At 46.2% G+C, this 23655-nt stretch overlaps 1 protein-coding gene across 5 annotated transcripts in view; it reads left to right on the plus strand.

Moving 5' to 3' along the window:
* LOC142491670 (arylsulfatase D-like) overlaps positions 1 to 17267 on the plus strand; it is a 94453-nt gene extending 77186 nt beyond the window's left edge. For all 5 annotated transcript variants that reach the window (XM_075594579.1, XM_075594576.1, XM_075594578.1 and 2 more), the window contains one exon: positions 15908 to 17267. In XM_075594579.1, coding sequence (XP_075450694.1) covers positions 15908 to 16260 — 353 coding nt within the window. In that variant the 3' untranslated portion in view covers positions 16261 to 17267. The remainder of the gene's footprint in view (positions 1 to 15907) is intronic.
* Positions 17268 to 23655: the final 6388 nt, after the last annotated feature.

Consider the following 23655-nt stretch of genomic DNA (forward strand, 5'->3'; position numbering starts at 1 on the left):
ACTAGGGTTACAGACATGTCCAAGTTCAATCTCTAAGCTAAATTTAGACCAGATGCTTATCCTATATTTGTATTTACAGTATTTTGATCCAGAGGAAGGCAAACAAAAACCTCCGTAAAATATCAAATGCCGTCTTGTAAAGGGGAAAATTAAATTTCTTCCTGTCTCCAGTAATAGCAATCGGATTTCTCCCTGGATCAACATCATGTTTACTTATTTGGTATATCCCTGTATAACTTTCCTCTCTAAAAAGATGTCCTGCCTTTTTTTGAAGATATCTATTGTATCTGCCATCACAGTCTCCATGGGTAATGAATTCCACATTTTAACTGCCCTTAGTGTAAAGAGCCCTTTCCTTTGTTGCTGGTGAAATCGCCTTTCCTCCAACCTTAAGGGATGTCCTTGTGTATTTGTACTGCCCTTGAGATGAATAGTTATTTTGAAAGCTTCTTGTATTGTCCCCGAATATATTTGTATATAGTTATAATATCCCCTCTTACTCTCCTCTTTTCTAATGTAAGTGTTTTTAATTACATTCCTTTTATTCAAAAAATAAATGTTTTTGCACTGCGTACCATAGTTTTGCAGCTGATAGACTTTTTATATATGTTACTTAATGAATTTTAGTTAACTAGAAATTCAACGTTCCTCAGGACATACAGTTGTACAAATAAGGAGGCACCCTTTGAAGCTGCTGCTATTTGGAAATTCATTGTATGTGCAACAATGTTGGCATCATATTCTATTTGATGTTCAGATCTATCTCCAGTATGCTGTGCAAATATTTGACTTCAATTTGTGCACCCACTATTTTGCACTTCAAAATAGAAGAAACAGATACAGCTGCACTAAAAAAAATTCCTTTTATAATCAACGTGAAAATCATGTTTTAGAATGAAGATATAAAATACGCAGCGTTTTTCAATAACTGTAAAATCAAAATAAATATGGCAAAAGTGCACATCATGCACCATTGCGTTATTTGTTTTGCAATAAAAAAAGTTACTTTTTTGTTTTCTAGCCTATAAAATAGTTTTGCACAATGCACGTTTTGTTGTACAATACACGGACTTCATGGTACAAAGGCACAATAAATGACTTCACGATTTTATATGTTGCATATACACATGTAGCCAGCACTGGTTTTTGGCTGCCAGTCTGCCCTCGCTGGTAGTAAGCCCAGGTAAGAGCAGGCCTGCCAGTACTAATCATGGGTTTTCCCCACTCCCTGCAGTGCCCTTGAGTGACAGGGGAGGAGGTGGAACTAGGCCTGTCTGTCCAATCCTGGGTCAGACCTGGTACCCTCCTCTTGGTTTTACTGAGAGATTTCCGCCCAAATTTTGGCAGTGCCCCTCCCCACTTGAGAGAGGCAGGTCACACAGCAGAGTGTCTGAGATTGGGGCCTTCTCTGTTCCTCTTCCCCTTGGGGGAGAGTGAGTGTAGACCATACCTCGGCTCCTCATAGAGGGTTTGGGAAGAGCTAGGACTGCTGCGGGTGCCCTTGACATGTAGTGGATGTCCAGGAACCATCCTACAGCTGAATAGACCACCATAGACTACATAGGGCAGATGCCGTCTGTGATTGCATTGTACTGGACAGAATAAAGCTGTTCCTGTTTCTTATACCTCTTGCCTGGTGTATGATCTTACTGGTGAAGGAGAGGGAAAGTTTCTACTGTAGGAGATCTCCTCCATCCATCTACTCTGTGCCCAGGACATACTTGAAAACGAGAGGCAACTCTTAATGTATTACTTCCTGGTAAAATTTAAATTTTTATCTGGAGCCTGCGGCAGATGGAGGAGCTGCACTGCTAGAGAATCATGTGGGGTATGTACCCCAGAACCTGGTCTTGTGTCCCCACAAACACCAGTGGATGACTCAGACCTCCTGTTTACCAACAGTTAGCATGCACCACACATGTACAGTAGTAATGGCCAAATCTCCCACCGGGTGGGGGAGACGCCGCTTCACACACAGCCTTTTGTTCGTGCCGCACTCTTCATCATGGTTGCAGGGACTATGGATGCGGCATTATACTAGAGTAGCGCAAGCAAATGCCCTGTTATTTTTAGATGCTAAACGTGCCTCTTGGCACAGAACAGTGACATATATCTCTTTGCAACAGTGACATATGATATTTTGTTATTTGTTTAAGCACATTGCCTGACACCCCCATTGTCAAACTTAAGATGCTCATAGAGAAACAGAGCGTAAATCCCAAAGTACACACACAAAACTCTTACCATAATTATATATATATATATATGTATATGTACATTTTCTTTAACTTCTGGAAGTGTACAGATGTACAGGTTTGGAGTTGCTCAGTCCATTTCTTGGTGAGTATTATGGCTAAAAGAATGGTAACTCTTGTTATGGTTCATACATTTAGCCCACATAGGCATACTCCGCTCACTCCCACACATATGCAGAACGAAATAGCTAACAAAGTGGTGAGCCACTTATTATTATTATGATTATTATTACTTATTAATACTTATACTTCACTTATTAATTTTATAGATGTACTTCTTTTTAATATCACTTAAGATGTAATTTCACATATTGAGACTATTGCCTGCTGGGAGAGGAAGGAGTCAGTGAAGACCAGGAGCCTGTAGTTGCAGGTTGTCCACGGAGCAGTGCTCCAGGGACTAGGCCAGAGGTCAAACCTCCAGGGCCCAGTTAGTCCCCTGAGTCATATAGCATTAGAGAAGTGTATGCTGCAGGACATTGCCTGAGGGCTGTGCAGCCTGAATGCTGAAACAGACACTGAGCCCTTAAAGAGACAGTCAGTCAAGGATCATCCAGCTGGATCATCCCCTGGGGAGACAGACAAGGGATTCATCTCTGCACAGAGCAGCATATTGCAGCGAGGGATCACTGTGCGGTGTTGCTGAGTTCCAAGGAAAATCCTGATCAGGAGCAGTGATCAGGGAGGTAGTATAATAAGTGCATCAACGGGCCCCAACACAGGGAAGCGCTGTCCCTTACACACACACTAACTTCAGAGCTGGTGGACACTGAGAGGTTAAGTGCCCTGGCACATTGGTACACTAAGGACAGAGGGTGATGCCAGGATGGACACGTGGGCTGGTGTGGATGTTATGCAATGTTATGTAATGTTATGCAATGTTATGTGATGCTGTGCCATTGATATGCCAAGGATAGTATGCTGATTAGTAAATACTGTTTCATACAGCCGTGTGTGTATTTACTGTATGGTTGTCTGTGGAGGCACACTCCCACCACGTTGGGATCCCTCACCAGTGGAGGCGCTGCACCGAGTGTAAGTACACCCCAGGCTCCCAATGGCAGAGGCTCAGGCCTCAGGTTATCCTCACAAGTGACAGCAGTACCAGTAGTACCGTACCCCAGGGTTACACCCTCTACATTTGGAGGCGCTGCTGAGATTAGACCTGGGGTGCCCAAGAATTTCTGTATCACAAAATATCCAAATTGTCCATTATGTTAACCGCGTCAAGTCAGGAAGTCCAGGCCTGGGCCTTCAATGTCGGGGAACCACCCAGTCATGTGGTAGCCATAGGGAATGTTCCTGCACTAGATTCCATGAGTGACATACGGGACTCCTTAGAGAAACTCTTGGGCCTAAAAACCCTGTGGCCAAGAGGAAGGGAATATGATACCACTTACCATTGGAGTACCATGCTATTTACGGCAGGCAAGGAAATATGTAGGGAAACTGCTCCTAGAGTTCTACAAGCCCCGGATGCTCCACCTGAGGGCTACCCCTTAATATTAGCTGAATTACCTGTAATCAGAGTGATGTTTACTTCCCCAAACTCTCCGACCGCTGAATTGGGTTCGGACGGGGCCCTTGCCAGTGAGTGGCGGTTTTACTCCAAGTGCTTTAGAAGGAGCCACCAACTGGACCGAGAGCTTACCCATGACTCCCGCTCCTAATAGACTATCTACGAACCTCCCGCACATTCCCAGCATTAAGCTTGGGCCTTATAATAGCCGTGTCAATGAAGGGCCTTCGTTGAATCTGACTTTTCCTCAGTTAATGAAAACCATACCCATGTCGTCTCAATCCCAAAATTATAGGAAGCTGAAGGCCTTTTCCGGAACGCTACCAGTTCCTGTGGGAGAAGAAGGGATCGACGTATGGAAGGAACATACTCTGAAGGTATTGGAGGAGTGGCCATGTACGGATGTAGTGAAAAAACAGCACATTATGGAATGCCTTCGACCTCCAGCTTCCACTATCGTAGGTATTCATAGGGAACAATACCCCGACCTGACCTCTAGGCTATTGGTGGACTTCTTGCAGGAAGCTTATGGATTGCAGGAAGATGCTGGAACCCTTTGGACAAAGTACTATACTCTCTATCAGAAGGAAGGAGAAGAGCTGTCGGGGTTTATCCACTGCATACAACTGGTCCTAGGGATCCTACTCAATCGCAAGTTGGTTTCCGTCGCCGAGATGAACGAAGCTCTTCGCAAGCAGTATTTACGGGGCTCAAGCCCCACCCACCCTATTACCAACATGATACGCAGCAACCTTATGCAAGGGACCCCTCCCACTTTCACCGGATTGCTACAACAGGTGAAGGTACATGAAGCCCATACTTTGCTGCACTCAACCGTGAAGACCCCTGACACGGCTGCCCGTCCCAGAGTACCTACGTCTCCAAAGAACAAGGACTCCCGCAATGGATTGCCCCGAGAGAAAGAAAGCAAAAGAGAGAAAGATATGTACCCTACTGAGGTGTCTAGGTCCCCGCCCCGATCACCTGGCAGTTCTCGATCTCGTCCGGACCTACGCTGTTACAATTGTGGTGAATTAGGACACGTCGCCAGGGTCTGCTCCAACCCCAAGAACCCTCATACAGTGGCCAAGACTTACACGGCACAAGTACAACAAGCACTCACTTCCTTCCCGGCACTACCCGAGGATGTAGAAGGAGAATCAAGGGAGAATCCATCACCGGACGCCTATTGCCGAGTAGGGCCCACCGCAATAATAAGAGTCGTCGTGGAGGGGATATATTCTTCAGCACTGATGGACACTGGGTCACAGGTGACCATCATCTACCGTCCATTCTATGACCAGCACCTCAGCCATCTTCCTTTGCAGTCAGCCGGAAAGATGACGTTGTGGGGGCTGAGTAAGGACGATTACCCCATAGATGGAATAGTGGCGGTCAAGCAAGACATCCTGCAGTTGAACACCAACAAGTCACACCCCATGTTGGTGGAAGCCCTCGTCTGTCCGGTGGCTCGAGAACATCCCAGTGCCCCCATCATATTGGGCACGAATGCAGATATAGTAAGGGCGGTGATTCGCTCATTCCTGCAAGAAGCCGGTGAGCTACCGTTGGCATCCCTGAATATAGCCCCTGGCCTACGGGAGGAATGCTATAGAGTGGCGTATGAAGAAGAGTATGGCGATATATTTAATCTAGAGCAAGGGTTATTGGAGATTCCGCCAGGGAGAGTGCACTGTGTGACGGCGCTGATCGCGTACCCCAAGCGGTATGAACAGGACAGATACTTTTCGCTAGAGACCCTTCCCGAGTCTGAGCTCCATTGGGTATATCGGATGATACTTGAAGTACAAGAGTGGACATCTAAAGTCCCCAGGAAGGTTACGGTGTCTATCCAGAACATGTCGCTCCATACAGTGTCGCTTGAACGAGGACAACGGCTGGGTAGAGTTTACCCGGTGGATCCTGTAGATGACACAGTGACAGTCCATGCTGCCCGTGTGGGAGAAGAGCTCGAGGACCTACAATTTGACTTTGGAGAGTCTCCCCTGGAGGAAGAATGGAAGGAGAGGCTACGTGCTCAGTTGAGAGAGCGACGGGAAGTGTTCTCCACTAGTGAGATGGATGTGGGATGCAGTAGAAGCGCCCAGCACACCATTCGTCTGAATGATGAGACTCAGTTTAGAGAAAGGTCTCGTCGTATAGCCCCCTGAGATGTGAATATACGCTATCCCGAATAGAGGACATCCTCAGTGCACTGTCCGGAAGCCAGTAGTTTAGCGTGCTGGACCTTCGATCTGGGTATTATCAGGTTCCTATGAGCCCAGCTGATCAAGAGAAGACGGCGTTCGTCTGTCCTCTGGGATTTTATCAATTTACCTGGATGCCCCGAGGTATCTGCGGTGCTCCGGCCACTTTCCAACCACTTATGGAGAAGACGATTGGAGATATGTGTCCTCGAGAGTGTCTGGTCTACCTAGACGACATAATTGTACTCGGAACCACACTGGAAGAACATGAGACTTGGCTGATGAAAGTGCTGGATCGCTTAGGGAAAGAAGGCCTGAAGCTTTCCCTGGATAAGTGCCGCTTCTGTCGAACATCGGTCACTTATGTGGGCCATATAGTGTCTGCAGATGGAGTGGCCACCGACCCGGCTAAGGTAGAGGTGGTGGTGAATTGGCCAAGACCGGAGAATGTGATGGAGCTGAAGTCCTTTCTCGGGTTCCGTGGATACTAAAGGCAGTTTGTGGATGGGTACTCCAAGAAGGCTGTGGTGCTGAACCAACTGTTGAAGATCTATCCCGAGGAACCCAAACAGAAGAAGACCACCCCAAAAACAACCTTCGGGGATCGATGGACGTCCGCTTGTGAAGAAGCATTTAAGGGATTGAAAAAGAGTCTGACAGAGGCTCCCGTCCTAGCTTATGCTGATCCGGAGAAGCCTAACATCCTGCACGTGGATGCCAGCCTCAACGGATTGGGAGCGGTACTACACCAGAAGTATATAAATCAAGGAGGGGAAAGAGGGAAGGGGAAAGGGGCAAGGGAGGCTCCCGCATCAGCTAAAATACAATAATCAATTTTGGACAAGTCAGTAAGATCGTATTCCGGTGCAAAAGAGGACTAAGGTAAATACAAACAAACAAACAAAAGGTTCCCCCTTGAATGCACTCAGATGGATCAGTGAATGTGATATGATTGATACATTAAAAAAAATTTAATCACACATATACTTATAAAATAGTACTTGTAAAGAACGGCATGGTACAAAAAAGTCCAGGGCCAGCCCCTAATGACAAACCAAAGTATCTTCCTATACACTAATAAACGGAAGATAAAACAAAGTATAATACATCAACTAGCCGTGGGCCAAATTGCTAAGGAAATCACACACAGATACCTACAGAGTAAGGTGCTCATCCAAACTATGGATGCCCTTTTGACTAAAAAATCAACAGTCTTAGTATAATAAAGGCTGCTGATGCTGAATCTGAAGGGGTGAATAGCTTAAAGCAAAAAGGTCAAATGATAAAGACCTACACAATGTCAATGGCCCACCCAATGTGAGGATGTAATACAGAACAAAATGGTGTGAAAATCACAAAATCAAATAAGAACTGAATAGTGCACTTAATGAACATGTTACCACACGCAGAACGATATTCATTAATAAACGTTGCTACAGATGAGGAAAAAATTCCTAGCGTGTTAATATAGATTTCTGTAGAGGGCAAGCACAAAGTGTGCGATGTTAATGCCCTGAGGCACGGTTCAGTGACCGTATCCAGTTAGGGCCTCTGCAATGCAATAATATGTTGCACAAAAATCACAAATTATCTCCTTACATAGGACCGCTGAGAAAGAGTCTCATGGCAAATATAGCTAATGATACTGCGTATTGAGGTGACAAATGTTATTGGTCACAATGCGTAAAAATCAGTGTATACGGTATACTGAATAGGGTACAATATTATGTCGCCATAAATGGATCATGCATACATATCTCAGTGAATATAATCTTATAGTCAACACGAGTATAAATGCCCAGACTCTTAAATCAATAGTAGCCCCTAACTGGTAAGGACTATGGGAATAGCACTGTGGTACCACATGTAGATATTAATGAATCATAGTGGTGCCCAATCACGCGGTGGAGCAATAGCTGATACAACAGTGTAAAGAGGACATAATGCCTCTACCTAGCATAGTGACACGCTGTGTCCGTGGAGGATCCACACGGCAAGGCTAATGAGGTACTACACTTAGCTTAAACTGCAGTGCGCATCCGTAGCCGCTCCACTCGGTCCAAAGGTAAGGGGAAGTGAAGGCAGGATGCCGAGGTACAGTTGCCGAGACACAGAGATAATCTCTGATTCAATTTCAACTGGACTTCGGCCTGTGGCCTATGCAAGTAGCAGTTTGACTCCAAGTGAAAAGAACTATCCTGTTCACAAATTGGAGTTCCTCGCCCTCAAATGGGCCATATCCGAAAAACTACATGACTATCTACTGCACCGACACACTTTATTCGAGCAAATACCCAGTATGTACCTGGCAGATACCTGGAATGCGCCGCTCCTCACCTCTGACAAGCCCCGTTGCGTTTGCCTTCCCAGCCTGGGTTCATGCCTGGCTGACGGGCGGCTGATCTGTTAAATGATAATGATTAGGATTTAATAGGCAGCAATGCTTCGCGTGTCTACCAGATGGCATAAATTCATGAATTGTAATGCAGTATATATATATATACTGTGCAGTATTGCAGCCAGCGGGAATAAAATGCTTCAATCCCTGCTTGGAAAATACCTCAATGCACTCGGGCAGAAAACAGTCACAAACCTCAATACACCCGGGTATACCCGAATTCGTGGGACTAGCCGAGCTCGAATAAAGTGTGTCGCTAGTGTATACGGGGTCACCTTCGAAGTCCAAACAGCCAACAATCCGCTGACCTATGTACAAACCACGGCCAAGTTAGATGCGACAGGTCATAGATGGTTGGCCACCCTCGCCAACTACCAGTTTTCTTTGAAATATAAGCCTGGACCTCTCAATATAGGAGCCGATGCTCTATCTAGGAGATCAGGACTGGGTGAGACCGCCGACGATGGTCCTTGGGAAGAGATTCCCGGGCCAGGGATGAGAGCTATGTGTTCCACTGCTGCCATTGTGAACGATCGAGTGGCATTCTCCGAGCTGCGAGTTGCGGATTCCTTGGGGTGTCGGCCGCAAGCCCTCCCACAAGCTTACTGCCACCCGGATGGTATGGGGGTAACCCAAAACGTTATCTTCACCAGGAAGGAACTGGTACTAGCTCAGATACATGATCCTGTGGCCAAAGCTGTCCTAGAAGCTCTACACAAAATGATTCGTCTCAAGTGAAACGAAAGCCACCCGATGATGTGAGTCTCCTCATGAGTGAATGGGATAAGTTTGAGATGGATAACGGCTTACTCTATAGGGTTGTTCAGTTTCATAATGATCCTGACCGTCGACAACTATTTCTACCCCAGCATTTGCAAGGCCTAGTTTTACGATCACTACATGATGATCATGAACATTTGGGGGTGGATAAGACTCTGGGTTTAGTCAGAGACCGATTTTTCTGGCCTAGAATGAGGAGTCCATTGAACAACACTGCAGGAAATGTCTTCGGTGCATCCATAGACAGACACTTTCCACCCGCGCTGCCCCAATGGGCCATCTCAAAAGCTCCGGGACTATGTATTTAGTATGTATGGACTTTTTGTGCATAGAGCCGGATTCAAAGGGTATAGGAAAAGTGCTAGTAGTGACAGATCACTACACTCGATACTCTCAAGCCTTTCCCACGAAAGATCAGAAAGCTACCACAGTGGCTAAAGTGCTGTGGGAGAAGTATTTTGTGCATTATGGTCTGCTCAATAGGATGCACTCCGACCAGTGACGAGATTTCGAGAGTTAACTGATCAAAGTTGACCCTGTTGAATATTCAGAAATCAAGGACTACCCCCTATCATCCAGAGGGAGATGCGCTCCCTGAAAGATTTAATAGGACATTGCTGGACATGTTAGGTACTCTGAAAGACGCCCAAAAAGGAGAATGGAGCAAGCATGTAGAGGCCTTGTGATGCATGCCTACAATTGCACTAGGCACGAGTCCACAGGGTACACACCATACCTTATGATGTTTGGAAGAGAAGCTAGATTGCTGATTGACATATGCATGCGGGTATCTACCGATGGGGTACCCAATATGATGGCTCACTATCGCTATGTGAAAAGACTCCAGGATAGTCTGCACCATGCCTATCAGTTAGCAGAAAGAGCTACCGCTAGACTGAACGCCAATAACAAAAGGAGGTACGATCACAAAGAACGTTACCGAGAACTCCAACCGGGAGACGTAGTTCTCCTACGCAACTTAGGGATCCCCGGCAAGCACAAATTATCCGATCACTGGAGAGAGGGACCCTTTCAAGTAGAGTCCCAAATGCCGGGTCTCCCTGTCTATCACATACGTGATGCGAATGGCAGGGTAAAGGTCTGGCACCGAAACCATTTGTTACCTATCCCACAATTGGGCAAAGGTGATCCAGAAACAGAGACAGTAGCAAATGACAGTGGGACTGAAGAGTCCACTGAGACATCGGGGGCCACCAATGAAATGATGCAAGACCCTGCGGAGGGTACATCCAATAGAGATTGGTGGGCACCTCCTGAAGGAGCAACGGGTAATGGGTCTGCGATTCAAGCACCATCATCAGAAAGTTCACCAAGTAATCAACCGTTAAATCCTAACACTCTGAGTTTTGTGCCCCAAAGAGACAATGTTCAATTACAAAGAGACTTTTCCCAAACTGGTTCACCCTCTGCCAGAGTGTCTAGGCCTCAAGCCTACGATGGTATCTCTCAAGATGAAGAGTTGGGGACTGAGACTCACAGAAGTCAGCGAGCGAGATGCCCTCCCACCAGAGTGGCTTATGATTTATTAGGGGCACCTCACTATGAGTCTGAGCAGCAAGCTAAAGCCAAACTAGCCTCAGTTATAAATATGTTTGTTGAAATGTACAATCTTGCGTTCTTCTCAAGGATGTCTTCTTTCTACCCCCTTTGTATCTAAAGCCCTCTCCCGCCTTAAACCTTTTTCACTGACTGCCCCACACCTCTGGAATTCCCTTCCCCTCAGTACCCGACTAGCACCCTCTCTATCCACCTTTAAGACCCAACTTAAGACACACTTGCTTAAAGAAGCATATGAATAGCACTGTGGATATTCTGAACACATGATACATAAAGCTTGGCCCCCTGCAGACGCACTTACCAGGACTCCCTCCTACTGTCTCTGTACGTTCTCCCTACCTACCAATTAAACTGTAAGCTCCTCGGGGCAGGGACTCCTCTTGCTTAATGTTACTTTTTGTCTAAAGCACTTATTCCTATGATCTCTTATTTATATTATCTGTTATTTATTTGATTACCATGTGTATTACTACTGTGAAGCGCTATGTACATTAATGGCGCTATATAAATAAAGACATACAATACAATACAATACAATCTCGTTTAGAGTAATTGTTAAGTTGTATTTTAACACTATATTTTATTATATAATGTTGATCTGCATTTTTGGTTCAAGCGGGGTCGCTGAGTTTTCCACCAGGGGGAGGATGTAGCCAGATACCCCCATCAGGCTCCCCGTGTTCCGGTTTCCCCCCTACCTTCAGAGTGCAGGCAGGGCGATACAGTTGCCGGCGTCTCCCGCAGCAGGGCGCTGCCATGTTGGGCGGGAGAGCGCACGAATGCTGAATCGCGCATGCGCGGAAGCAGCGAGAAGCGGCAGAGTGCCTGAGAGGTTGCGCCTGCGCAGGGCAGACACACAGCGGCCATTACAGGAGTTGCAATAGCGCGAGGTGCGGAGCGGCGGCCATTAGAGGGAGAGCACGAGGCTCCCTATGTTAAAGGCTGCAGGCGGGACTACAATCCCCATGATGCTCAGGAGCAGTGACACCACCTGATACCAGGGAGCCAGTAAGGCTGCAGGATTCTGCCGAAGGAGCAGGAAGGACTATTGCCTGCTGGGAGAGGAAGGAGTCAGTGAAGACCATGAGCCTGAAGTTGCAGGTTGGTCCACGGAGCAGCGCTCCAGGGACTAGGCTAGAGGTCAAACCCCCAGGGCCCAGTTAGTCCCCTGAGTCACTGTAGAGGTGCTGAGAGAACTTGCTATAAGGAAGGCCTTAATGCAGGGACCCTTTCATATAGCATTAGAGAAGTGTATGCTGCAGGACATTGCCTGAGGGCTGTGCAGCCTGAATGCTGAAACAGACGCTGAGTCCTTAAAGAGACAGTCAGTCAATGATCATCCGGCTGGAGATCCCTCCCCTGGGGAGACAGACAAGGGATTCATCTCTGCACAGAGCAGCACATTGCAGCGAGGGATCACTGTGCGGTGTTGCTGAGTTCCAAGGAAAATGCTGATCAGGAGCAGTGATCAGGGAGGTAGTATAATAAGTGCACCAACGGGCCCCAACACAGGGAAGCGCTGTCCCTTACACACACACTAACTTCAGAGCTGGTGGACACTGAGAGGTTAAGTGCCCTGGCACATTGGTACACTAAGGACAGAGGGTGATGCCAGGATGGACACGTGGGCTGGTGTGGATGTTACTGCACCGACACACTTTATTCGAGCAAATACCCAGTATGTACCTGGCAGATACCTGGAATGCGCCGCTCCTCACCTCTGACAAGCCCCGTTGCGTTTGCCTTCCCAGCCTGGGTTCATGCCTGGCTGACGGGCGGCTGATCTGTTAAATGATAATGATTAGGATTTAATAGGCTGCAATGCTTCGCGTGTCTACCAGATGGCATAAATTCATGAATTGTAATGCAGTATATATATATATACTGTGCAGTATTGCAGCCAGAGGGAATAAAATGCTTCAATCCCTGCCTGGAAAATACCTCAATGCACTCGGGCAGAAAACAGTCACAAACCTCAATACACCCGGGTATACCCGAATTCGTGGGACTAGCCGAGCTCGAATAAAGTGTGTCGCCAGTGTATGCAATGTTATGTAATGTTATGCAATGTTATGTGATGCTGTGCCATTGATATGCCAAGGATAGTATGCTGATTAGTAAATATTGTTTCATACAGCCATGTGTGTATTTACTGTATGGTTGTCTGGTGGGGGCACACTCCCACCATGTTGGGATCCCTCACCAGTGGAGGCGCTGCACCGAGTGTAAGTACACCCCAGGCTCCCAATGGCAGAGGCTCAGGCCTCTTGTTAGCCTCATAGGTGACAGCAGTACCAGTAGTACCGTACCCCAGGGGTACATCCGCTACAAGTATAATACAATAATAGTTGGTAGATTCTTACACAGATCGGAAGGATTGAAAGTGAATAATTCTTGCATGGAGTCTGTCGTGTGTATTTCTCTTGGTAGTAACGCATAAAAAGGGGAAAGGAGATACATTTTTGGGATAATGAGAAGCTATGGTAGTTCCCCTATCCTACCCACAACTTCTATTCTTTGTGTAGTGGAGTTCTGTTACTATACAGAACATTGCAATCATTCAAACTGGAACTGTGTTAGGATGTTTATAGAGTTTATTTCAGAAAGATACTTTACTTTCATACTGGCCAACTATCCGTATGTGTATGGGATACTCCCTTTATAATATGCTGAAAATGTATATTTCTTTTCTCCCTGAAATAAAAATCCTTCATCCTAATGCAAGTCTTTGGGGTGGAGGGGTGGCGGGGGGCTACGGGGGATTTGCAAAGCTATGATAATGGATATCGGCGATTGATCACCATTAACTGTTATTCAAGTCAGTGGTAGCTAATGCTGATTTAAACTTCGATACCAGTTACAGTATAGGAGCTTTGTGAATCCACCACTATGGGAACTGAAAATATTTCCAACATTTTCAACCAAATCTCCTTAAGAGTTTTTACATGTTGGTCAGTATTCTTTCCTTTTGGACTTTGTTGAGAATGCCACCGGCAATACACATGATACAAAAAGGCCATCCAATAATATCCTAAAAGGCAAACAACCAAACTGCCCATAGCACAAGTAACAAAGCTGATAGTATAATGTAAGATGAATCAATCTTCCATCATTAAAAAAAAATCTTCACATGTACATGTCACACGTCCTTGCTGATCATGTTGTATGCCTCAGACTACACATTTTTGCCATCATGGGTGTATGTCTGTTTTATTTGAACCATTTTTCTTTGTGTATTCATTAATCCCATTTGCTGCCTGAGAGGACAGAAATGCATTGATTTGTAGTATTGGGGTAGAGGTACAAAGCCCTTAAATTGAAGGAAAAAAATCCTTTAAACTTTTGAAAGAGAATTTCTTCACATTTTATTGCAGACCTTTCCCAAACTTCCTTAAACTTGACCAAGTGTGAGAACTTCCATTGAAAATTTTTTGCTGCCCTGCATTAGAAAACATCCGAATGGAATCGGATGTAATTTAAATTCCAGTTTAATGTGGTCACTGCCCTTAATTTGGAGTGAAAGCTCATAGTCAAGTTTCTTATAGATGAGATAGCAGCACAGGATCATATTCGATATACACCGGAGTGTCCTTTCGAGTTGTTCGTGGCTTAAAATCTTCTTTGAAATCTATGGATTTTTCACCCAACAAAAACTGCCTTTGGCACATATAGAATTACCTCCAAAGTTTTCATGATATGATCAATAAGATTAAATGTGTGTGTGTGTAAATATTGTTTTGCAAAACATATTACGGTAATGTTTGTAACTATAAAGGAAAGATTTAGTGCAAATAGACTTCCCAGCATGAATATCTCATGTGTTGGAATAATCAATATTAGTATACAAACCATAGATTGAATGCAGCTCCAAATAGTCAGATTTTCCAATGGTCTGTAGAAGAATGTCCAAGATGAATTAAGGCGCGGATAATCTCTGGGTATAGAAAATTTTGAGAGAGATAAAAATAGTGTAATTTCACCACAAAATTGTGCTTGAAAGCAATTTTCAGTTCACTCACCTGTAGGACTTAAGTCGAGCCTTGTCAAGGGTGAAGGACATCACGTTGTCTACAGCATGAGGTATGTCTATGAACACTTTAAAAAATAAAAAATCCCATAGTGTAGAACAGTTTATTCGTGTATATAAAACTTGCGTAACAAATTCGCAAACATATGTGAGCCAAAAGCATTGGGATGGATCAAGGTTGCTCTTGGCCTCCAATCTGTGTAGTTGTGGTGTCGGTGTTTGCTCTCCGGGCACTCGGTTTAGTGCTTCCGCTGGAACCTAGAACTCCACAGTAAGCATACACTGGCCTTCCTGGGTCTTATCGAATCTTCGGTGTCAATGCTGCCTCAGAATTCCCGTCCACTCCACTCCAATCGCCCTACGTGTTTCACTGACATTTTGCTGCTTCCTCAAGGCAAATTCTTTTAAAACTTTGACTGTAACTAAAGAGAGCCAGGAAGCCCTGAAGAAGCTGACCAATCACAGTGAAATGCGTAGGGCAATTAGAGTGGATGAGAATTCTGAGGGGGCGCTGAGGATTTCAAACCAAGAATGCCAGTGGACGCTGACCAGGGATTTGTAGGAGATCGGAGCGGAAGCACTGTAACAAGTCCCGGGAGAGAAATGCTGATACCACAACTAAATCGACTGGAGGCTTTGTCCGTCACAATGCTTTTGAGTTTGAGTTTTATGTTTGTTTACGCATATAAACTGTTCTACACTATGGACTTTTCTTTCTTTTCTGATTTTTAAAAAAAAAGTGTTTATAGAAGACATACCTTAGGCTGCAGACAAGGTGATGTTCTTGACCCTTCAAAAGCCTTGACTTGGTCTTACACTTGTGAGTGAGCTGAAAATTGTTTTCAATCACAGTTTTTTATGTGGTGACATACTGTATTACACTATATTTTTCTCTTCCTCATTTTTCTATACCCTGAGATTATCCACGCCCTAATTCATCTTGGAAATTCTACTGCTTGTAAGTGGTCAATCTTTTAAAATATTTGTTAAGGTTGATAGTGAGATTTTAATGTGTACAGTATGATTTTTTTGTGTGTGTACTATTTTTATTTGGCTTTGAAATGAATGAGAATAGTCAAGATCATCCATGTATGCGGTCATGTAACAATATAACCACTAATTCTTGTGTATCTATTATTTTAGGTGGTGCAATTTGGAAAGTCCACTATATAACTCCAAAGTTCAATCCAGAAGGAGCAGGAGCATGTTATGGATCCAAAATTTGTAAATGTTCTGGTGATCGTGTCAACTACCATGTTCCACCACTCCTCTTTGATCTCTCCATAGATCCCTCAGAGAAAAACACTCTCTCACATAATTTGGAACCATATAATGGAGTTCTGCAAATAATAGAGAAAGCTGTGGCAGAACATAACATGACTTTATATACTGTCCCACAACAGTTATATGGGTTAAACAACATGTGGAATCCTTGGTTACAATTATGCTGTGGGACATTTCCATTGTGTTGGTGTGACAAAGAAGTTGACAATTAATCTGTTAACCTATAACGACACTGAGGAAGTCCCAGAATAAATGAGTCCAGAATCAGTGCTCAGAAGGATTCACAAACTGTGGGTCCACAATCATATTGTATAGTATAACCAAGCAGATATTGCTGCAATAAAAGTAAATAATGTAGTACCAGAGACTTGTGGTTTGGTAATGACATGCACTGTTAACTCTTATTGTGGGTAGAACACCAGCCCCATTGAGTTGCCCTGTGGATATGTCGTTCAATCACAGCCATGAGACAAGGATAGACCACAACTGGACTAAAGGCCCCTGTCACCTGGAGTATAGGCAGTCTTTAATATGTAAACTTTGGAAATATTATTGATGGCAATCAAGAACTCATGACCTCCATGTTTCGGCTTGATGCTTCTCTGGAAGGTGTGCACACGGCTGAAGGAAACGAATAACCAGATGTATTCCCACAGGGGAAGGACAAGGTGGTGCACTGCCAAAAAAGATGGAGACTGGATCTCAAAGAAAGGTAACACGATAATCAGGGAATGGTAGAGAACACCTAATGTGTTTTGCGCTGTCAAGCTCTTTGACAAAGCACTTGACAGCGTGAAACGCGTTAGTGTTCTAAGCGTTCCCTGATTTTTATCCTGTTGCTATGATAGAGTAAAGATGACCTTTCTTTGCGATCCAGCCTCCATCTTTTTGTCCTTCCCCGCGGGAATACATCAGGTTATAACGACACTGAGGCCTATTCTCGTAGCTGTGAGAATATCCCCCATAGTCTTTATGCATAAAATATATATTTTTAAATCCGCGCTAAATATTTCCAGTTTGCAAATTTACCAAAGCATTACGGAGGTAATTACCGCTAATCCTCAGAGAGCTGCATTAAAAAGGAAAACGTTTTTACGTGCAATATGTCTGATATTATCCTTAACGTAATTTTGTTTTGTTTTTGTAACAGGAAGGGAAAACAAATGATTGTTCATGTACTGTTTTTGTATGAGACAAAAATAAAAAAAAATTTGATCCATGCGATCTTGCTTATTGACATATTACGATTCCTGACTTCAAGAATAGTTAAAAGGTAATTTCACTCTGCATCACGTTAGAACTTTACTTTGTGAAGATTTACTACCTCCTTGGAAAAGTTTGCTCCTTATTTTCAGATTTGCTTTCACTTGGGAATGACATTATTCATTTCTCGGCATATTAGCTACTTCATTCTAATTAGGAGACCCACAGGTCAACATTCATTGACTGTTTCATGTGACTTTGGGCAAAGCATTATATCTGACTCCAAAAAAATTGTTTGTAAACTATCTGGGCAGGGTATTCATTGTTTTGCAGTGTAACATGTTGCGTTCACTAGAAATGGTATGTAAGAATAAAGTATTGTCATTGTGCCTACTCAAGAATGCCAGCATTCATATCAATATTAAACTAGAATGTTCTCACACCCCGCAAATAGCAAACTCTAAAACCATTGTTGAATGTGGACAGGAAATTATTGTGCATTGATGTCCATGTTTTGAGGAACTCAATCATAATGTGGGAAAACTCTGGTTCATACATTTTGCAGATACTTGAAACACATATCTGTTGGTTTTCTTATCGTGGAGCGCTTGTGGATTGAGGGGCTGAAACTTGGGAAAGTGCATATACATTTTCACCTGTAAATTCCCAAAGAAGAAAATCCTAGTATGTCTAGAGTCTAGATGAGAACTGATTTCTAGAACGCTCATGTACTGTATACAGATGTGAAACATTCATGAAAATTCACAGAACCGGAATGTTGGACATTTGGGGCATTAATGTCTTAAAATATGCCCACATGGCTACAGTATGTGAATTTGCTAGTTTTATGGCAACTTTGTGACCTTTTTGTTTTTAAATAGGGGTTTTTTTTTTTTTGCATTTCACACAATTTAGCTTGTTTTCAAAATATCCATTGCCGCCAAAGTTCTGAAATACTGTGAAAGTTTCCTTATGTTAAAATAAGATTTAAATGCAGGCTAAGGTTTTGTGAGTTTGCACATTTCTTAAACATTTCATACGATTTTTTTTGTCTTAATGCAGGTACACAAACTAAGTTATGGTGAGCACATACAGTGACACAACCCCTCCACTGTACAGTAAATATAAAAGCACATATGAGCACATTCACATTACTCAGACATAGGGTGACAAGCCGTCCTGGTTTTGCCGGGACAGTCCCGTTTTTCGTTCCTGTCCCGGTTGACTGTCTGTCCCGGAAATGTCCCGGATTTTCTCCCTGGCCCCGTTTTTTAGTTGGGTCTGCGGCGGTGCACGGATGCGGCGGTGCGCGAGTCGGCGGCGGTGAAGAGGAGGATGCGGCGGCCTGAATGCAAGGGGTTGGGCTTCTTAGTTGAACATGCCGGGCCGCAGGGGATTGGTGGAGGATGCCGGGGGCGGGGCTTTAGAATGCTGGCCATCAGGGGATTGGATAAAAGTAGGAGCTTTCCCTCCCCCCAGCTTTCCCTCCCTCGGCACCCCGGCCCTCCCTCCGGCACCAGTCTCAGATTCTCCTCGGCTTTCCCTCCCTCGGCACCCCAGTACTAGTCTCCGGCTCTCCCTTCCCCTCCTCCCGGCACCCCGGCACTAGTCTCTGGCTCTTCCTCACTCCGGCACGAGTCTCCGGCTCTCCCTCCCCCCAGCACTCTGGCTCTCCATCCGGCACCCCAGCACTCCCTCTGGCACGCCAGCACTCCCTCCACCCTCCCTCCGGCACTCGGTCCCCGGCTCACTCTCCCCCACCCAGAGCCCGCTCACAGCCACTCACGGCACTTCCTGTGCCTGCTGCTAGTGAGCGCTGCCTTCGCCGAACCCGCAGCCACCTGAGGTAGGAGAGATGGGAGCTGCAAAGGTAGGGAGGGGGGGGGAGAAATGGGAGCTGCAAGGGGGGGAGATGGGAGCTGCAAGGGGGGGGGAGATGGGAGCTGCAAGGGGGGGGAGAGATGGGAGCTGCAAGGGGGGGAAGAGATGAGAGCTGCAGGGGGTGGGGGGAAGAGATGAGAGCTGCAGGGGTGGGGGGAAGAGATGAGAGCTGCAGTGGGTGGGGGGAAGAGATGAGAGCTGCAGGGGGTGGGGGGAAGAGATGAGAGCTGCAGGGGTGTGGGGGAAGAGATGAGAGCTGCAGGGGGTGGGGGGAAGAGATTAGAGCTGTAGGGGGTCGGGGGGAAGAGATGAGAGCTGCAGGGGGGGAAGAGATGAGAGCTGCAGGGGGGGAAGAGATGAGAGCTGCAGGGGGGGAAGAGATGAAAGCTGCAGGGAGGAAGAGATGAGAGCTGCAGGGGGTGGGGGGGAAGAGATGAGAGTTGCAGGGGGGAAGAGATGAGAGCTGCAGGGGGTGGGGGGGAAGAGATGAGAGCTGCAGGGGAGGAAGAGATGAGAGCTGCAGGGGGTGGGGGGAAGAGATGAGAGCTGCAGGGGGTGGGAGGGAAGAAATGAGCTGCTGGGGGTGGGGGGGAAGAGATGAGAGCTGCAGGGGGGGAGAGATGGGAGCTTCGGGGGGAGAGAGATGGGAGCTGCAGGAGGGGGGGAGAGATGGGAGCTTCAGGGGAGAGAGATGGGAGCTGCAGGGGGGAGAGATATGGGAGATGCAGGGGGGAGAGAGATGGGAGATGCAGGGGGGAGAGAGATGGGAGATGCAGGGGGGGAGAGTGATGGGAGATGCAGGGGGGGAGAGAGATGGGAGATGCAGGGGGGAGAGAGATGGGAGATGCAGGGGGGGAGAGAGATGGGAGATGCAGGGGGGGGAGATGGGAGATGCAGGTGGGGAGAGAGATGGGAGATGCAGGGGGGAGAGAGATGGGAGATGCAGGGGGGAGAGAGATGGGAGATGCAGGGGGGGAGAGAGATGGGAGATGCAGGGGGGAGAGATGGAAGATGCAAGGGGGGAGAGATGGAAGATGCAGGGGGGCAGAGAGTAGGGAGATGCTGGGGGGGAGAGAGATGGGAGATGTGGGGGTGGGTATATGGGGATGAAGATGATGATGTTTTTACCTGTGCGGCTCAATTTTTTAAAATATGTGTGGAGGGGGGGGATCTTTTAAAAATTTATTGAGGTGGCGAGGGTCTTTTTAATATGTATTGACGGGGCGGGAATTTTTATTATGTATTGCGGGTGGGGTTTTTTGGTATTTATTTTGTGGGAGGATTGAGTGAGCAGAGTGGGGTAGTTGATGGAAGGTAGGGGCGAGTGAGAGGAGAGAGGGGGAGTGAGTTGGGGAAAGAGGGAGTAAGACAGGGGAGAGGGGGAGGGGGGGAGTGAGTGAGACGGAGGGGAGAGAGAAATTCATGGGTAGAGGGGGGGAAATAGAGGGGGCTCCTGAGGTGTGAAATTAACCTAAGTCCGCAATTATAGTGCGCGCGACGGTTGACATCACCCGTCACCGCTAGCGAAAGTTGTAATTCGCTTTCCAGCGACGTCACGAGGACCAGGTCCTTGATTGGTTCATAGGCTGTCACGTGGCGACAACCTCTGAAAAATCAAATTTGACCGGCTTCAGAAATTTGCGCCACCAGCGTTGCTCCCGTTGTGCTTACTATAAACGCACACGACGGCGGCAATACATTTGTTTTGTCGCGTCGCCAACACTATAAGCGCAGCCTAAGGCCGCGCTTATAGTGCCGGCGACGCTGACGTCATGCTGTGGTCACTGGAATTCAAATTGAAGTGACTTCCAGCGACTTCCAAGTTGACATGACAACAGGATGCATTATGGTGACGAGGCATCACGTGATGCCACTTTGTCATTTCAACATGTCACCGCCTGACGTTAGTGTGTCGTTGTCATGGCAACGGGGGCGTGACGTGATGTACATTGTTTTATAAATAATTTTTTTAAGTGTCCCGGTTTTTCATTTTGAAAATCTGGTCACCCTACTCAGACAGGACCACAAACCTGCCTTTCCCCATAGTCACTCGGCTTACAATGCTTCAACTGCAGGCAGGGAAGCCACACATCCATTTCTGATGCGAAATGTCAAGCGGCGACCTGCCCGGTGATTTCAAGAGGCGGTGCACAGCTGGCAGTGCTTTGGTCGCAGCCAAAGTCTTATTTCTGGTTTCCAATTCTATGCTATTCATCTAGGTGCAAGAGGATGAGAGGGTTTGTGGTTTATTGTGGTGATATTCAATGTGGTAATAGAGTGTGTAGCCCTGCTTCCTATCACTAGCAAGCCGCTACTATGTGCTGTATTACCTGCCGGCTCACAGGGCCTAAGTCTCTGCCACAGAGATCCTGGGGTGCGCGCAATATTTATAACGGGTGCAGCGCCTCCACCTGCGACAGCTCCCGCCAAAGGGGGAGTGGGTCTTCGCAAGACGTATATGCAAGAATTACACTTACACAGCGAAGTTCTAAAACCAATCTCTTTTACTTGCAGACCAAACTCACAGTACATAACATGCCATAACATTCCTACATATATATACATACGTTATATAGCACGACACGGCGGACGCCAACATTACCTAGCGCCACGGCTGACGCCCCATATCATGCGCCACGGCGGACGCCAACAATGCTTCCCACACCCGCCACCGGGTGATCCCACCCCGTGTCCGATCCTTACGGATTAGTCCTCCCGCTCACAGCAGGCCCTATGTGTGTATAGGGGTGACTGCGCAGCCACTGTGTCTCGGGTGAATGAATGGTACCGTTGGTGCACCTGATGAAATACCTGCCGAGCACTCCGGTGCTCGGGACTGCTACGATCTTCAAAAAGGGTCTCGGTACGTTGAAACCGATCTATCTCTCTCTCTCTAGGGTCCGGGGCGCTCCCACCCGGACTCCGGCAACACCAGTGGGGGGGTCTGAGCCCAGACCTCCCTCTCGACAGTATAGTCCCGGTCAAGGCGTAGAGATACTATGGGAACAGGAACTTCACTAAGGCGATCCCTAGCTCAGCTTGTCTCTAAGGTGACTCAGGGCTAACTGGGCCTGGGGCACCTGGCCTGCGCCGGGGCGGTTCTACCTCCCCTCACAGACTCTCCGTCTCCTCTCCAATCATCTCTAACCCCACGTGCGCGCAACCACTTGCCTATATCTCCGGCACCTCCTCAGCCATTGGCTCGACTCTCTCACCTGACCCTCCCCGCAGGGCTGCTGGGTCAAGGGACTGCTCCCTCCCGCCAAATGCACTCTCCTCCTTCGCGAACTTTTGCAACTACTCTTTGCAAGCGCAACCTCCCGCTCTTTGGGGTGAATCAGGGGTCACAGCTACAAGTGTAAGGATTGATGTTTGAGTAAAGTGGGAAGGGTTAGGCAGGGGGGAAGATAAGTAAAAAAATGAATTCGCGCTGCTACCGCCGCTGAAAATGTAAGTATATGTGTGTATATGTGTGTATGTATGTACAATGTTATTAAAAAAATTATTAAAGGATTTATTTATTTGAAAACGTATTTAAACACACACACATATATACACACACATATACATACACATACACACACATACAGGCATACCCGCATTAACCTGCACAATGGGACCAGAGCATGTATTTAAAGCGAAAATGTACTTAAAGTGAAGCACTACCTTTTTTCCACGTATCGATGCATGTACTGTACTGCAATCGTCCTATACGTGCATAACTGATGTAAATAACACATTTGTAACAGGCTCTATAGTCTCCCCGCTTGTGTACAGCTTCGGTACAGATAGGGACCCGGTATTGCTGTTCAGGACGTGCTGACAGGCACATGCGTGAGCTGCCGTTTGCCTATTGGGCTCTATGTCCTTACTCGCAAGTGTACTTAAAGTGAGTGTGCATAAACCGGGGTATGTCTGTATACATACACATACACACACATACATACAGTCATACACTCATATACTCGCGCACAGTATACACACAAAACGTGTGCGGCACGCGCACGCACGGCCGCACACAGTATATAACAGCCCTAAGGATTGTTATAAGAGTTATGGTGCATTGGGACAGAATTAGTTGGCAGTAAGCAAAAAACTAGAAAGAAATAGTGAGGGGGACGTAGGAGAGCAAAACTTTAATGGAATCGGATTGTATACATTTAGTTCTGATTATTTTTACATTTTAAATTCATAATTTAAATGTCACAGGGAGTAAGTTAGTGAGACTGATGTAGACCTGGTGAGAGGTAAGGTCATGTCACTTTCTATTCAATTTCTATTCAATTCACCCTAATATTTGTAGGGTGGTGTTTTTATTAACCCTAGTTGGAGTCAGTTTCGGAGGCTGATCGACTGGGAGGCAAAACCTTTGTAATTTATTATGTCATGATTTTTCAGGAACTACAGTAACAAAAACCTGTTCCTCAGCTAGTCACATGATCGGGAAGTAAATAGTGTTTCATACGTACTAATACCTCAATGAAACACGTGTGATACAGACTATTAATCATTGGGCAGGGCTT

This window comes from Ascaphus truei, chromosome 3 (assembly GCF_040206685.1).
Source record: "Ascaphus truei isolate aAscTru1 chromosome 3, aAscTru1.hap1, whole genome shotgun sequence".
Lineage (NCBI taxonomy): Eukaryota > Metazoa > Chordata > Amphibia > Anura > Ascaphidae > Ascaphus > Ascaphus truei.